The sequence below is a fragment of the Nyctereutes procyonoides genome, unplaced genomic scaffold (genome assembly GCF_905146905.1).
Source record: "Nyctereutes procyonoides isolate TBG_1078 unplaced genomic scaffold, NYPRO_anot_genome, whole genome shotgun sequence".
NCBI classification, from domain to species: Eukaryota; Metazoa; Chordata; class Mammalia; order Carnivora; family Canidae; genus Nyctereutes; species Nyctereutes procyonoides.
In genome coordinates this window covers 1038469-1053014 of record NW_026575139.1, presented here as the reverse complement: position 1 = coordinate 1053014, position 14546 = coordinate 1038469, and the positions used below count along the sequence as shown (strand labels likewise).

The 14546-nt window shown below is 55.6% G+C and overlaps 1 protein-coding gene across 3 annotated transcripts in view; it reads right to left on the bottom strand.

Moving 5' to 3' along the window:
• Positions 1–384: 384 nt before the first annotated feature.
• The window catches only part of PPP1R13B (protein phosphatase 1 regulatory subunit 13B), a 91809-nt gene continuing 77647 nt past the window's right edge, over positions 385–14546 (bottom strand). For all 3 annotated transcript variants that reach the window (XM_055303943.1, XM_055303945.1, XM_055303944.1), the window contains exons 8-17: positions 14080–14220; positions 10822–11002; positions 7400–7569; positions 6529–7030; positions 4717–5483; positions 3934–4071; positions 3723–3856; positions 2863–3029; positions 1765–1964; positions 385–1232 (exon numbers count right to left, since the gene is read on the bottom strand). In XM_055303943.1, coding sequence (XP_055159918.1) covers positions 1191–1232; positions 1765–1964; positions 2863–3029; positions 3723–3856; positions 3934–4071; positions 4717–5483; positions 6529–7030; positions 7400–7569; positions 10822–11002; positions 14080–14220 — 2442 coding nt within the window. In that variant the 3' untranslated portion in view covers positions 385–1190. The remainder of the gene's footprint in view (positions 1233–1764; positions 1965–2862; positions 3030–3722; positions 3857–3933; positions 4072–4716; positions 5484–6528; positions 7031–7399; positions 7570–10821; positions 11003–14079; positions 14221–14546) is intronic.

The window sequence follows — 14546 nt, the reverse complement described above, 5'->3', positions numbered from 1 at the left end:
AGAGACAGCGGTTTATTGTGCACATTTACACGGCATGAGCGGGGGCGTCCAGCAGCAGAGGCCGTCCCGCGGGGCGCTCACGCTTCATCACCACACTGTGTACAATCAATGCTTAAAGGTGACTGACTACAGCAGGACCTACACACGTGTTCATACATAAATTATACACGGGACTCATACATGGAAAATAAAGCCTAAGGGCCTGGATTTTAATGAGAGAAAAAAACATTTCCGACATCATTCTGGTAGTTTCGAATGGTCTAGTCAAAAAATACTTTTGGTATAGAAAAGTCTGTGCGTACAGTTCAAACTGGTGTCTGGACTGGGCAAACGTTATTGCATCGTGGCTGGCCCCTGCCCTCCCACCCTCCCAGCTGCCCCTCCTGCCGCGCAGGCACCCCACATCCTCCCCACCCCGGCCTGTGGGCCGCACACCTGAGCAGCAAGAGGCTGCGGGGAAGGCAGTGCTGTGAACGGAGGAGGGGACGGTGCTGTCTTGAGGCTCCTGACTGCCGTCACTTGGTATTAACGGCCCTGGCGCCTGGGCCGTGCGAGGCCAGCCCAGCACCGTCAGCCTGTATGCAGGTGACCTACGCTCGTGCCCAGGACACACGCACCAAGCACCACCACTCACAGAAGCTTCCATCCGGGGGGGCTCCTTTGGTAGGGGAAGGAGGGGATGCGTGTGGTCAGGGTGGGAAGGACAGTGGGTGCTGTGATTTCCAGTGGCAGGAGGGCAGGCTCTAGCAGGGGGGCACACCTCACTGCGGTTGCAGGTTTTCAGTGTTAGGGTGGGGGTGACATCAAGAACGAGGGACCGCTGTGGGGCCAAATCAGTAAAGGGGTTTGTCGTCACTGGCAACCAACCAGGGATAAATTATAGGGTTTCTTATTGGCAACAGGGACGGTTGTTTAGAAAGCTGGATATTTATTTGGATTTACAGTAATTGGCAAAATTCAGTCTTCTTGGAGGCAAAAGTACCTCTCCCAGTTCCGGGCAAACTGAAGAAAGGGCCTCACCTAGAAACTGCAGGGATTCACATTGTGGATGCTGTCTGCTAAATGAGCACCATTACAGCCCCGCCTGCGTCAGCTTCCCTGGAGGACAGCAGAGCGGTCTCGGTCTCGGTCTCCGTCTCCGTCTCGGGCGGCTCCGCGGCGGCCAGGCCGTGCAGCGCTCCCAAGGAGGTTCAGGCGAGCGTGCGCTGCCGGGGTTTGATCCGTGGGTACAGCTGGGGAGCAAGGGAGCCGTCAGGACGAGGCCACGGCTCGCCAAGCCGGAGGGTGCGCCCAGCGGCCGGGGTCCCTGGGCCGCTGTCCGGTCAGGCCGACACTCGGCGGCCGCCCCCCGCTGAGACCCTGGCGCCCCCACCCCAGGACAGCCTCTCCTAGGCCTTGGCGCTGCCTAAGACCTGCGGCCGTGGCCGAGAGGCTCCCTTCCCCCTCCAGGCTGGCGCCTCGGCCTGTGGGCCTTGGCGCCCAGGCACCTGCTCTGCCCCTGGGCTGACGCAGCTGTAAACGCCAGAGGTAGCGACCGGCAGTCCCCCCACCCAGAGACATTTCGGGCCTGGCTGCTCGCCAAAGCTCCTGTGTCGGGGCGCTCGGGCTCAACAGGGTGCCCCCAGGGTGCGATCACGGGACCTCCCCATTCCCAGAGGTGGCGCTGAGGGCGGACAGGGGGTCACCTGCAGGCTCTGTGCTCTCTGGGCCGGTAGGACAGGGATGGGACCGCGGGACCCCGAGCCACGAGCTCCCAGTGCTTACCCCCAGCAGGTTCTTGGGCACGTAGCCCTCCCGGTCCCCAAGGCGAGCCCACCACCACTCAGTCTCGCTCTCGTCCTTGCGCCTCAGGATGGTGATGGCATCCCCCTCGTGGAAGGACAGCTCATCGCTGTTCTGGGCCTCGTAGCCCCACAGAGCGTACACCACTCCTTTGTTCATCACGCCCAGCTTCTCCTGCACCCCTGGGACGAGAGGGCAGCAAGGGGTCAGGGCGGGGCCCGCAGTCTCCTCTCTGCCCGCCAGGAGCCCACTACCGAGGGGCTGGGGCCCGAGTGCTCGGTGTTCCTGCTGGGGAGCCTGATGGCCCCCACCCGACAACTGCCACCACTCGGTGACAAGGAAGCCGCGTGACTGCTCCTGGGTGTGGGGGCCCCCAACAGTGGCAGAGGAGCCGTCTGGCCCGCCGCACCATGGCACCCCGCCAGCTCCTGCCCACGTGACTGCAGGGACCTGGATGGGCGGGTGACCTCCTGCTGCCCTCCTCCCGGCACGGCGGTCACTGGGACTGTAGCCTCAGGGGCTTGGGGCCCGCTTTGGTTCATTGCAGCGTCCCCAGGGTCTAGTGTGGGGCTGGGCCCGCAGGGTCTCGAGGTAGGTGTGTGCTGGACGCCCTGCAGCCGCCGAACCCTTCCAGCCCTCAGGAAGCCAGACGGTGGCGCCCGCGGCTTAACTAGAACAGGATGAGCCTCACTCCTCCTCGGTGGTCACCCCAGGCCGTGGGGGCGCTTCCACCCTGGCTCGGGCCTGCAGCCGCTGCGGCAGGGCTTCAAGCCCTGGGGGGGCCCCAGAAATGCACAGATGGGTGCTGCCCAGCCTCCCCCGCGCCCAGCTGCTCCACCCAGGGGGGCCATCTGCGCAGAGAAGCGCTGTGTTTTCAGCAATCTGGCAAAAACCTGACAACACAGATTTTCATAGGTTTTCAGGATGAGCCTAAGGGGCAGCGTGACTTCCATTCTGACGAGACTGCTGGGCCGCTCCCCAAGGGGAGCCAGGCCTCGCCCGGGGCCAGCAGCACCCCGCGCTGTCAGCCCTGCACCCCGGGGAGGGGCGTCGGCGCGGGCCAACCCCACCCCCGCGTACCATACAGGAACTGGGAGCACTGGATGTAGCCTTCCTCCATCTCTTCACACTTGTCCGCGGCAGTCTCGATGTCGCTGATGGTGGACGCAAAAATGGCGGCGCCGCTCTCCACCAGCTGTTTGCAGAGGTGGACGCTGTTGCAAGACGCGGCACAGTGCAGCGGTGTCCTGGAAAGGAGAGCGGGTGAAGACACCTCAAGGCACTGGCCAGGCCGGCCGGGGACCTCCGGGGACCTCCAGGGACGTCCAGGGCCGGGCCGGGGCTCGAGCCCCACAGGTTTGTGTTGGTCTTTTGAACGGCATGGTTTCCCCTAACCCAGGGCAGACCGCACGTGCACTGCTGAGTGGCCGGGGCCCCAAGGGACATCCCCACCGACAGCCCGGGCACACCTCGGCGGGGCGATGGTGGAAGGTGTTAGGCGTATTTTGACACAATTTAAAAGACCCAGAGGTTCAAACCCCACGGGCAGGTGCCTGAAGTTCCCAACGAAGCCTACAGGAGACCCAGGGCCCGCACAGCAGCAGGAGGGCCCTGTGGGCAGCCACACAACGTCCACCTAAAGCAGGACTCAGCTTCCCCTCTGCACCGGTCATGGGTCGTTTAGAAGCAGGGTAAGAGTGACCATCTGCCAAAGGTGCAGCGCACAGCGTTACGTGATCAGGTCTATGAAAACCGCGATCAGACCTGTGCCTTTCACAGGAGAACCAGAGAGCTAGAGCCGGAGGCCAGGCGGGGCGGCCTGGGGTGACGTGCCGCACACGCCCACCCTTCCCTGCCCTTGCACCTCCCCATGTCCTGATGGTGCAGGAGGAGCGGGGGGCCACCTCCTACTAGAGACCAAGCGCCCTGGGGCCCCTCACCAGCCGTCACTGTCCGCAGCGTTCACGTTGACCCCAAAGTCCAGCAGGAACTTCACAATGTGGTGGTGGCCGGCGCAGACGGCGTTGTGCAGGGGGGTGATCCCTTCATCGTTGGGCTTGCTAGGGTCTTCCACCTAAGGGCACGGGGCACTCGTGAGCCCCACCTCTCAGCACAGGGGGCAGCCCTGGCCTGCGGCCATCCCCAGCTCACCTCATAGATGATCCTTTGCACCAGGTCGAACTCCCCTTCCAGAGAAGCATCGAGGAGCAGCGCCAGCGGATTGAACCGGACTCTCAGCCCGTGCCCTGTGCGCTCCGAGTTCGGTTTCTTCAGGTTGGTCCGTTTGGTCTGCCAGGAAGGAAGCATGCTTTTGACTTAAAGGTCATGTGCCAGTGCACCAAGCCCTGGTGGAGAGGAGGGACGGGGACGGAAGCCTTGGCTAGTGTGTACTCCCAGCAGCACTGAGCAGCCCCTGGCGTCAAAAGGCACGTCCACTCGCAGGCCCAGCCAGGCCTGCTGTGCCTCGCCCAGAGTGCTGGGGAGAGCTGCTCAGGGGCTGGCCCTGGCTCTTCAGGGCACCCGTGCTGGGGAGTGAGGTGGGTGACAGTCAAGCTCGAGAGCCGGCCGCTCATTCCTACCAACTACAGCAGACTCTCACTTCCTCCTCTCTGCTCCACCAACACTGACCTCCCACCAGAGAGTTCTGTCTAGAAGGTTCTTCTCCCCGTTGCCTGCCCTTCAAATTCCAGCCACAGCTTCCCCCTCCTCGGGGAAATCTAACTGGGTCCTCTAGAGAGAGCTCTGCAGCCCTGTGCTTCTTCAGAGCCCCTCTGTGTACTGATGTACTGCCCTCCCCCTCGGCCTCAGTGGGGACAGGGACGAGAGTCTGGCAAGCCCCACTGCCCCCAGCGCTACGGCTAACACGGGCAGGTCCTCCACAAACACCGGCTGGCCGAGCAGGAAGCCGTGGCCCTGGTCTAGGACGACACCCACCGTAGAGGCTCCTGGCGGGGGCACAGCGGGGGGCAGTGGTTGGGGGTCCTGGTCTTCCCCTGGTGAGGGGGCCTCGGCCCCAGGGCTGGGGACCTGCTCTGTGGATGGGGCTGTGGCCACGTTGTTGTTGTCATCCTCGGCGGGCTCAGCGGTTTGGTGGGTGCTCTGGGGACAGATGAGGCCCTCCGGTTCAGGGGAAGGGAGCTCATTATCATTGGCGTCCGAAGATGGGGCAGGCTCAGCGGGGAGCGGGGCTGTGGGCTGGGCAGGGCTGGCCTCTCCCAGATTCCCGTTGGTGTTTCCATTGTCCACGTCGGCCAGGGTGCCCATGAAGTCCTGTGAGGGGCTGGGCTGGTAGAAAGGGGTGCCCTCCATGCCTCCTGCCAGGGTGTTGAAGCGCTGGTACAGCAGCTTCTGGATGTTGGGCCCACCGGGCCCCTCGGGCTCCGTGATGGAGCTGCGCTTCTTCAGGGGCCGCGGTGCGTTGGCCAGCTTCCTGCGCAGAGCCTCTAGGTCGGCGTCGCTCTGGTAGCGCAGCGGGGAGTGCACGATGGGTGTGAGTTTGGTGGGGCTGAGCGGCCGTGGCAGGCTCTCCACAGTGCCAGTGCCGCTGTCTCCGGGTGGGGCTGGGCTGTCCTGCTCTGGCTCTTTCTCAGCACTTTCCGAAGGCGGCTGGGGCTGCGATGCACTTGTGGTCAGTGACCCGTGAAGAAACGGTAGTGGCGAGGGGGACGTTGAGCCGGACGGTAACACGGGTTTGCCGTACACTGGAGTAGACAGGACAGTGACAACTAAGTCCCTGTGATTGCAGGGCTGTGGTGCTGCTGAGGCCTACTCTTATATCCCCCAGGAACCCTCTGTTCAAACCCCCCACCCCGACCCCTTTTGGAATGTAGAGTGTCTCTCTTACTGGTTTCTACGTTTGGGCTTCTAGAGTTTGGGCTTTTTCAAACACAAGAAAAAAAGAGTGGTTGCAGACCCGACCTTCCCAAACCAACCCTCCTTGTTTTCTGTCCGAGGAGGAAGACACCATCTCTACAGAGCATGTGACCCTCAGGTTCAGTCTCATGCTGTGAAACACAGGCCGCTTTGGACAGGAAGGCTCCGCCTACAGGCCCAGGAGCTGTGGAGAACGGGGCCAGAGCCCTGCCTCAAGTAAGCAGTGAGCTTCCGCTGGGGCTTGGGGGAGCTTGGCACTCCTACGAGTCTGGAAGCACACGCCCAAGAATGTGTACGGAGGCCCTAGCCCAGCCTGACCCGCAGGACCCTGGTGGGCTGGTCACAGTCACCACCTGCCCTGGTATGCATGAAGCCAGGCTCTGTTCTCTCACCTGCCTTCCTAGAACACCTCAGCTCCCAGGGCTGATTGCCCCTCACCACATCAGGGCTCTTCTCCCCTGTGGACTCTGGGGTAGCGCCCCCCCACCCCCAGCACACACAGCCTTGCCTTCCCTCCAGGGGCTTGGCTCAGCTACTGCCAGGGTGGTGAGAAGACCACATCTGGGCAGAGCCCCCTCAGCAACCCCTGGAAAGCTCCTGCACAAGTTTCCATGAAGCAGGAGAAAGAGAGGAATTTCTAGGAGCTGGGCTACCCAAATACCACAGGAAGGCAGGTACTTAGATAGGAAGGGAGAGCTCCGTGTGTGTCATCTTTTACCCCAATCTCACACAGACATCTGAGGCCACACTGTACGTAAGAATCCAAGTTTTAATCCTAAATAGTATGTGGCCCAAACGTAAGACTATGGGTTGGCATTTTAAGGAAAAGTATAGTCTGTTAGCCCCCAAGAGAAAAGGACAAACCCACTGTACCTGCTTTAACAGACTTATTTAAAGTGCTGTGCACTGCGGGCTGGTAATTCTTAGGAGGTGTGGCTTGCTGGAGGTACATGGAGTATATGGAACTTGAATTCACTGTCTGGGGTCCTTTCCTGGGGGACTGTGGCCTTGACCCTTTATCAGCCAGAAAGGGCCTAATGGCCACAGTCAGTGGGAGTTCGGGTTTGCTGTCACCAGCTGGAAATGCAGGAGGCCCTGCTGGCGGGTATGTGGGACTCGGTGGCACGGAAATCCTCTGCTGAATCTGCTGTGAGGAACCCGAAGGGTGGCTGCTGCCCGTGGGGGGCAGTGGGGCGGGTTTCTGCCGACTGGACAGGCCTGCACTGGGCCTGGGCAAGCTGCCTTCCTTCCTCCTCTCCAGGGAGTTTGTGGAGCCAGGGCCAACGGGAGCAGGACTTGGGTACGTCCCATAGCTCGGAGGCAGCTGCTTGCCGACACCAGGGATGGGGGGTGGCACTTTACCAATCTCGATGCCCTAAATTTAGATGTTAAGAAGAAAAACAAAGTCACCCTTTGAAAAGTTAAGCAAATTTCTATCCATAGTCATTAGAGAATACAAAGTAGGACTTGTAATCCTTCCAATTAGAAGGCGACTAGGCACAGGACACAGTGTGGGAATCAAACACGGCAGGGCCTGGTGCCCACCTGCAACAGAACAATCCTGACCGCAAAGCATTACACCTGCACACCACTCAGCTGGCTCAGGGTCCTTGAACTTCTTCAGATGCGGTCATATTTAGACACTAACAGGATTAATTTGCTTCATGACACCTGTCACCCCTTAGATGAAGATGAAGGCAGAAATGATATTGTTGGTGTTTTGTGATAAAGACAAACGGCCTACCAGCTTCTCTGTGGCTCCTAAAGCTGACAAGGGCGTCGGCTGGCTTGAGACAGCCCCCTGCTTGAGGGGACCCTCCATGCTTGGGTCTTTCCAGTCCATACTGCTGATCTGCGTGGGCTTCACTGAAGAGCTGGTATTCTGTTTCAGTGTTGGCCAGTTTCCATCATTGGCTTGAAAAGAACACAGAATTTGAATAAATTTTTTCTTCAAATTAGTTGAAGCAAACACCTAATAACCCTCGACCAGAAGCAAAGATCATCTTCCGGGAGATCATATCCTGACGGGGGCTCCATGAACCAGGCGGCTGACTGCCCCCCTCCCCACACACAGGCTGGTACACAGCAAACCCGAGGGTGGTGTGTGCTGGTGAGGCATCTCTCTCATGTGTACAGAGACTCGATGACCATGCACGGGGCTGCTGCGACCCAGGTGAGGGGCCAGCAGACTGTGGAAACCTTCCCAGGCCCCTATCTAAATACAGGTCAAATCCACTACATCAACACCAATAAATAAAATAAGCATCGGCCCTTACTTTTCAAACATGACTTATAAAACCAATTACATACAGCAATTTAAAAAATTTATCTTTTGACTTCATAACAGGTTAGACCTGTACTACTTGCACATGAAAGGAAGAATTTGGCTTTAATTTGTTAGAATAATTTAAGATCACAAGAGGCCAGTACAAATTCCCATTGATTGGAGTAGCAAGCTATCATTCTGTTGCAGTGATTAGAAAGCTAGTCGAACCCGTGTTTTTAGGAAAGCTGCTGAAAAGATGCTCTTTTGTTGTTTTTAAATAAAGCATTTTCCAAACTGAGAAAGGGTGCAGAAGCAATCCCTCCTAGCAGTCATAGTGACATAAGTTACAGCATCTGCAGGAGTCCGGTTCTAGCCGGACTCAGGCTCCCGTTCTCTCCACGGCAGGCACCGATGCAGGACTGGGCTGAAGTGGGAAAGACCCCAGCCATCAGCCCCATGGAACAACAGAAATCAGCCCTCTGACAGGAACAGCACTTCCTCTTTCCTCCCCCCACCACCCAGCACGAGCAGCAGGGAAATCACTCTTCCTAGAGCAACAGTGCCTGCACCAAGAACTGCGACTCGGGAGACAGTCTGAGTAAATGCTCACAGGTGCTCTGAGAACAAGCCCAGAGGGTGCCTCTCGTGCAGTGACGGGGGCAGAGCCTCAGAGCGCCCTTGCTGGGCCCCGTTGGGGCAGTCTCCCACTGCTCCAGGCAGCAGGGTCCAGAATGGTTCTAGCCAGACTGCAAGGGTGCTGGCGAGGCATTCCGAGGCCCCAGTCCAAACTACCGCCTTTCTCCGCATGATTGGTCTGCCTCTTCCAGGCAAGAAGTGTGTGTGCCTTCATGTCCCATTGGTTGTACCTTAGAACTGGGGGGCGTGTGGCCAGAAGCACATGGGTTCACCAAGGATACACGGAGGTGGCCACTCTGGGCTGATGGGGAAACAGAGCCCCAGCCGACTTGGGAGGGAGGGAGGGTGGGAGGGCCAGCCCCAGGGGCCTCAAGGAGTGTGGCCAGCAGCTGCTTCTGAACTCCACAGAGATGGGAGGTTTTATAGACATCAGCCACAAAAGGACTGAAGATAGGACTGGGAATTTCCTTCCTCAGGGTGAGGCAGGGGGTGCAGAAGAAAGATCACTTATTTGCATGATAAAAGATTATAATGCAATGGTTATCTTCGAGTGTGATGGGGGGTTCTTGTATAGGAGCCAAATCTGAAGTCCTTAACGAACTCAGAAAAAAATCATCTTAATTTCTTAAAAAGAAAATTAAAAAACCCCTTGCTGTGCAGCACCTGTGAAACCCTTCCTGAGGAGGAGCTCAGCCCAAACTCCACACCTGTCTACTGAAGGAAATGTGGAATTTTTTCCAAATCTAGATGGGATGAGCAGACCTTTGTCAGTTTGGAAAACAAAGGATTGCTGATTTAGCAGCATCAGAGAGGGCCAGAGTTCCCCACTGGGCCTGCCAGCCGACATACGGTTTGCAAACGGGTTTGCAGAGTGCCCTGAGGAGTTGCAGTCAGGCCCGATGTCGAGGTCTGATACTGTCCACAAGCCAGTCACTCTGGGCTTCCCATGGCCATCTGTGTGACATGGAACCAGAAGGACAGTCGACAGCATGAGTCAGAGTCCCCCCAGGGAGATTTCTCCTCCCAGCTCCAGGTCTGGGCCAAGATTCTGTCCCGCGTGTGGGGGGCGCGCACACCTGCCTGTGTCCAATCGTCTTACACCATAGTGGAAAGACCTAGGCAATGGCTGAACTTCTGTGGGACACATTCTCTGGGCCCTGGCAATGCCTGCAAGGCGGCCCAGCACACATCCACAGAGAAGAGGGGATGGGAGCTGTCCTCGGCTCAGGAAGCATGTAAAATGAAGTCAGCAGAGAAGTAGCTGGCTGTGCTAATAATCTGCCATTGGAACAGATATATCTACTCCCACTGTAGGGTGGTTCAAACTATAAGAGCTTCCCCAAGAAAGCTGCCATTAGAGATTCGCACGGACCATGCGCTCCTTGTGGCTGCTGAGACACAGTCGTGGAGAGAGCTGAGCCGGGGTGAGAAGAAGCCCTGTGCCCCACTGCAGGAGGGGCAGACCTGTTGCTGCTCAGACTAGGTGCCAGGCAAGGGAACACGAACAAACAGACAGGAGACTGCACGGATCTACCATGAAACTTGAAATCACCCCTCAGGACAGCTCAGTGAAGGAACGCTGCACAGCAGTACTGCACTCCCAGAGTCCGTGTGTTACGGGGAAATGTGCCAGCACAGCATAAAGAAGTCTCACTGCAAAGAAGCTCTGCTTCTTAATGTTTAGAAACAACCACCTTCTTCTGAGCAAGGAGACTCTCTGAAGCACCTGACCTGCCCTTGCTTGGGAAGCATCCCATCGGGAGAGCTACGCGGCAGCACGGTGCTGGTCACAGCACACGGTTCAGTGCAGCCAAGGGTCAAAGTGATGGTCTGTAGACTTCTAGATCAATCATGACTATGCTGAGCGGTAGAAGGAAAGAGCAGCCCCAGTGCACTGCTTATGGAGAGGCTGCCCCTCTGCCCAGGCATGCCTGTGCTGGCAGGAGCAGCAAGCTCAAATGCCCTCACGGGTAAACAAAACCCGTGGCATGAGAGGATCGGGTCTTAAGTAATTCATCTTTGAAAAGCCACACAGTAAAGACATTCAGCTCAATAAAGAGTGTGTTCTCAATGTGGGGTCATATCATTACTGTGGTGGCACACAACTCCCACACACTGCCCAGAAGACAAAATGCTTTGGGGGAGTCTAAGGGTGGGCAGAGCCTGGGGTGCACTGTGGGGGCCTCTTCTGAGCCTGCTGACCTCCAGGGCTCCCCTTCCCTATTCAGTTGCTCTCCCCCAAGGTGAGGACCCAGGCCACTCACCAGATTTGGATCTTCCATGGGCAGCACTCGAGGCAATAGTGAGAGACTGGGGCTTTACAGGGTCCCCTGGGACGGAATAGCTGCCGGCACTGGGAACCTGGATATAAGGCCCCACTGCAGCAACCCTGCCGGGTGTGCTCAGCGGCGACTGTGGTGACGATGTGCCATTCACACGGCTCAGCTATAAAACGAGAAGAAATGAGAGTTAAGATTCCTCTAAATTAAAAGAAATCATAGTGTGACAGTCTGCTCTCTCATTTGTTTATTTTTAAGATTTTATTTATTTATTTGACAGAGTGAGAGTGAGCATGTGCACACAAGTAGGCAGAGGGGCAGAGAGAGAGAGGGAGAAGCAGACTCCCCACTGAGCAGAGAGCCTGACACGGGGCTCCATCCCAGGATCCTGAGATCATGACCTGAACTAAGGCAGACAATGAACTGAGTGAGCCACCCAGGCACCCTAGACTGCTCTCATTTGAGCCACCCACTAAATAATGTGCCCTTAGGAAGCTCTATCACCCTGAAAAATCAGCACCTAGAAGGGGCAAGCATCGAAAGAAGGGCCACAACCCAAGTCCCATCTGAGTGATTCTCTCTTTGATAACTTCTACCCATCTGTGAGCCGAGAGAGACAAGAGCTAACGGCAGAACAGAACAGCTTCCAGGACACCTCCATGGAGCCCTCTTACCTGGGGGATGCTCTCCCTCCCCTAGGTGAGCAGAGCCTTCAGTCAAAGCCTGGGCTCTGAGCCTGGCTTCAAACCCTGCTTTGCCGCTTACTCACTGTGCTGCCTTGGGCAAGTGCAAGTGACTTAGTGTCTCTAAACCTCTGTGCCCATGTCTGTAAAGTCAAGATAAGGCTTCATGTAAGGACTGAACAAGCCATGCAGGGCACAGTGACAGGGCCTGGCACCAGGTGAGGCTCTGGCAAGATCCCTGAAGACAGCTCTGCCATTCTCAGCAAGGACGCCACAAGAACAGTGATCATGTAATGCTGCCTAACAAGAGGGTCCATACCAGGGATCTAACGGGAGAATCACTGATACCTCACAGGCCCCCACATACGCTGTGAGAGATCCATAAGCTCCCAGAATTGTTTGCAAAATTCTGCATACATGAGCATATCACTTTGGGGAGAGGGTCCAGGACTTTCACAACTGCCCAAAGGTGCCTAAGACCTGTGGGTGGAGCCACATCTCTGCAGAGTCACCAATTTCTTCAAGAAGATCACCTGAACTATCAGGTGGAAGGCAAGAAGTCACGTTTCCCTAGCCATCTGTGACACTTAATTTTAGGTGTCAACTTGTGAAGCCATGGTACCAGATATTTGGTCAAACGTGTCTGGATGTTGCTGTGAAGATATGTTTTACCTAAGACTGACATTTAAATCAATAGACTGAATGAAGCAGATCGCCCTCCATATGTGGGTGGGCTGCATGCAACAGGTCAAAGGACTTGAGAGGCAAAGACTGAGGTGCTCAGAGAAAGAAGGAAGTGGCCTGCAGATGACCTGCCGCCCTGAGCAGTAGCACCCAGAGTCCCCTGCGTGTCCAGGCCGCAGAGTTCAGGGGCGCAGCCACCACAACCATGCAAGCCAATCACTTAACGTCAATCTCCGCACCCATCAATCAGTCTCCCTGTGCCTCCTCGTTCCATCTCCCAGAAGAGCCCTGACAGAGCACGACTAAAGAACGCTGTGTGAGCAAGTGTGGAGAGCACGCACACAGTTGCTCATTGAGAGAAAAATGAAAGCGGTTATTTGAAAACAGAGTTACACAGATTACCCACTGACCCTCTGGTTAAAAACAAGAGGAGACTGATCTATAAATAAAGCCTTTCCCTGACACTACCTCTTATGACACTCAAACCAGTGGCAATGGCCTCTTCCTCTGGCACCCTCCTAACCCACCCACCCCTGGCAAAGCCCAGACGCCCACACTGGCCTCTCGAGAGCTGCTTTCAGAGCAGCAGCAGCAGCTGACCAGAGGCCACTTGTCACATTGGGAAAGCACCAATTACTGGCTGTGGCTGAGGGTCCCAGCTAGCTCATGGCTGCTCCCCCGACTCGGGCTCTGCACGCAGGCACTGCTTCCTTCAAACCCTGACGCCACTAGTGATGTCCAGCCAGATATGGTGCACAGCGGTCCCTTCTCCCACAAACTCTGAGGATGCTCGTGCTCACTGAAATGCCAAGAGTAATGGCAGGACTGGGGGACACCTAGCCTGGCGAAGGGCCAGAGGCCCTGGGACATGCATGTTATACAGAAGCTGCTAAAGGAGTGAGGTAATGACCTGGGAAGATACCTATGTTGCAGTTAAAACAAAAAATGAGGAGAACAGTGTGGATGATATAATTCCTACAATTCCATTTTCAATTAAAAATTAAATACTGGGACACCTAGGTGGCTCAGAGGTTGAGCATCTGCCTTTGGCTCAGGGCCTGATCCTGGATTCCTGGGATCAAGTCCCACATCAGGCTCCCTGCTTGGAGCCTGCTTCTCCCTCTGAGTCTCTGCCTTTTTTAGTGTCTCTCTCATGAATAAATAAAATCTTAAAATAAAATTAAATACCTTTTCATCTGTATTAAGCAAAAGACTAGAATCATTAAAACTATCATCCTTGGAGAATGTGAACCGGGTGGAAAGGACTTTCACATTTTCCTTCAATTATTTCTGTACTGTTTACATTTTTCAGAGCATTTATTACCTTTGAAAGTCAAAATACCAAAAAAAAAAAAAGTCAAAATACCAAACAAAGCTTTTTAAAAGACACTAACCCTTTACATAGCACTTTGCTTGAGAGTTTACAAAGCCCTTCCATGGGGGTTATTCTAAGAATCCACACGACTGCTGGGGCAGGGAGGACATCTCAGTTTATAGCGAGGACACGAGTCTACACAGGTCAAGGAATATGCCCACATGGCAAGGCTTACAGTGGTAGAGTATAACACCAGAGCCAGAGTGTCACCCAGGGAGGGGACAGGACTGCATGGGGGCCAAGGGGCGGGGAACACCAGCTGTGGCTGTGGACAGTGCGGATTTGGATTCCAGACACCAGGAAATAAACGTAGCTTTGGAAAGAGAGCTTTTTGCTGTCATTTTTTTCTATGGTTTATGGCCAATGTATGTTTTATCAGCTGTGGTATATCAGGAGAGCAAAATGCCCTCTTTCAGCATTTTGTGAAAGAGGATTCACACAGCAATTCTGTGCTGAATCATTTTTAGTTTATCTCACACAAATATTTTCTTTCTCACATGCCTGAATTTTCTTCCCATAAAGACGTTCACGCAGTTCATTGATCCGCTTGTCCATGACGGCCACCTCCATGTTGCGTTTATTTAAGAGTTCCTTCTGCTGCTGGAGCTTTGAAGTCTGTTCCTGGTTAAGCTGGTTACGAATCTGAAAATAAAAACACAACTTTCATGATTTGCATTAAACAAATGCTCATTTCCAGGGAAAGTAAAACAAGAAGAAAAAGCAACATCAAATACTTATGTGTATCTGTATATATGCACTGTCTCCCCTGTGCTATTTCACAGCTATAGCACAGATGAGGCCAGAACAGCTTTTCTATTTCCAGAGCGACTGGTGCCAGCAATGAATGCAAGACACCATGTCCATGGCCCCTGGGAAGGCATGTCACGGACACCCACCTGGAGCATGTCCTCTAGGGACCAGAGGACAGGTGTCTGCTCCACTCCACACAGTGCACTGAATGAACATCT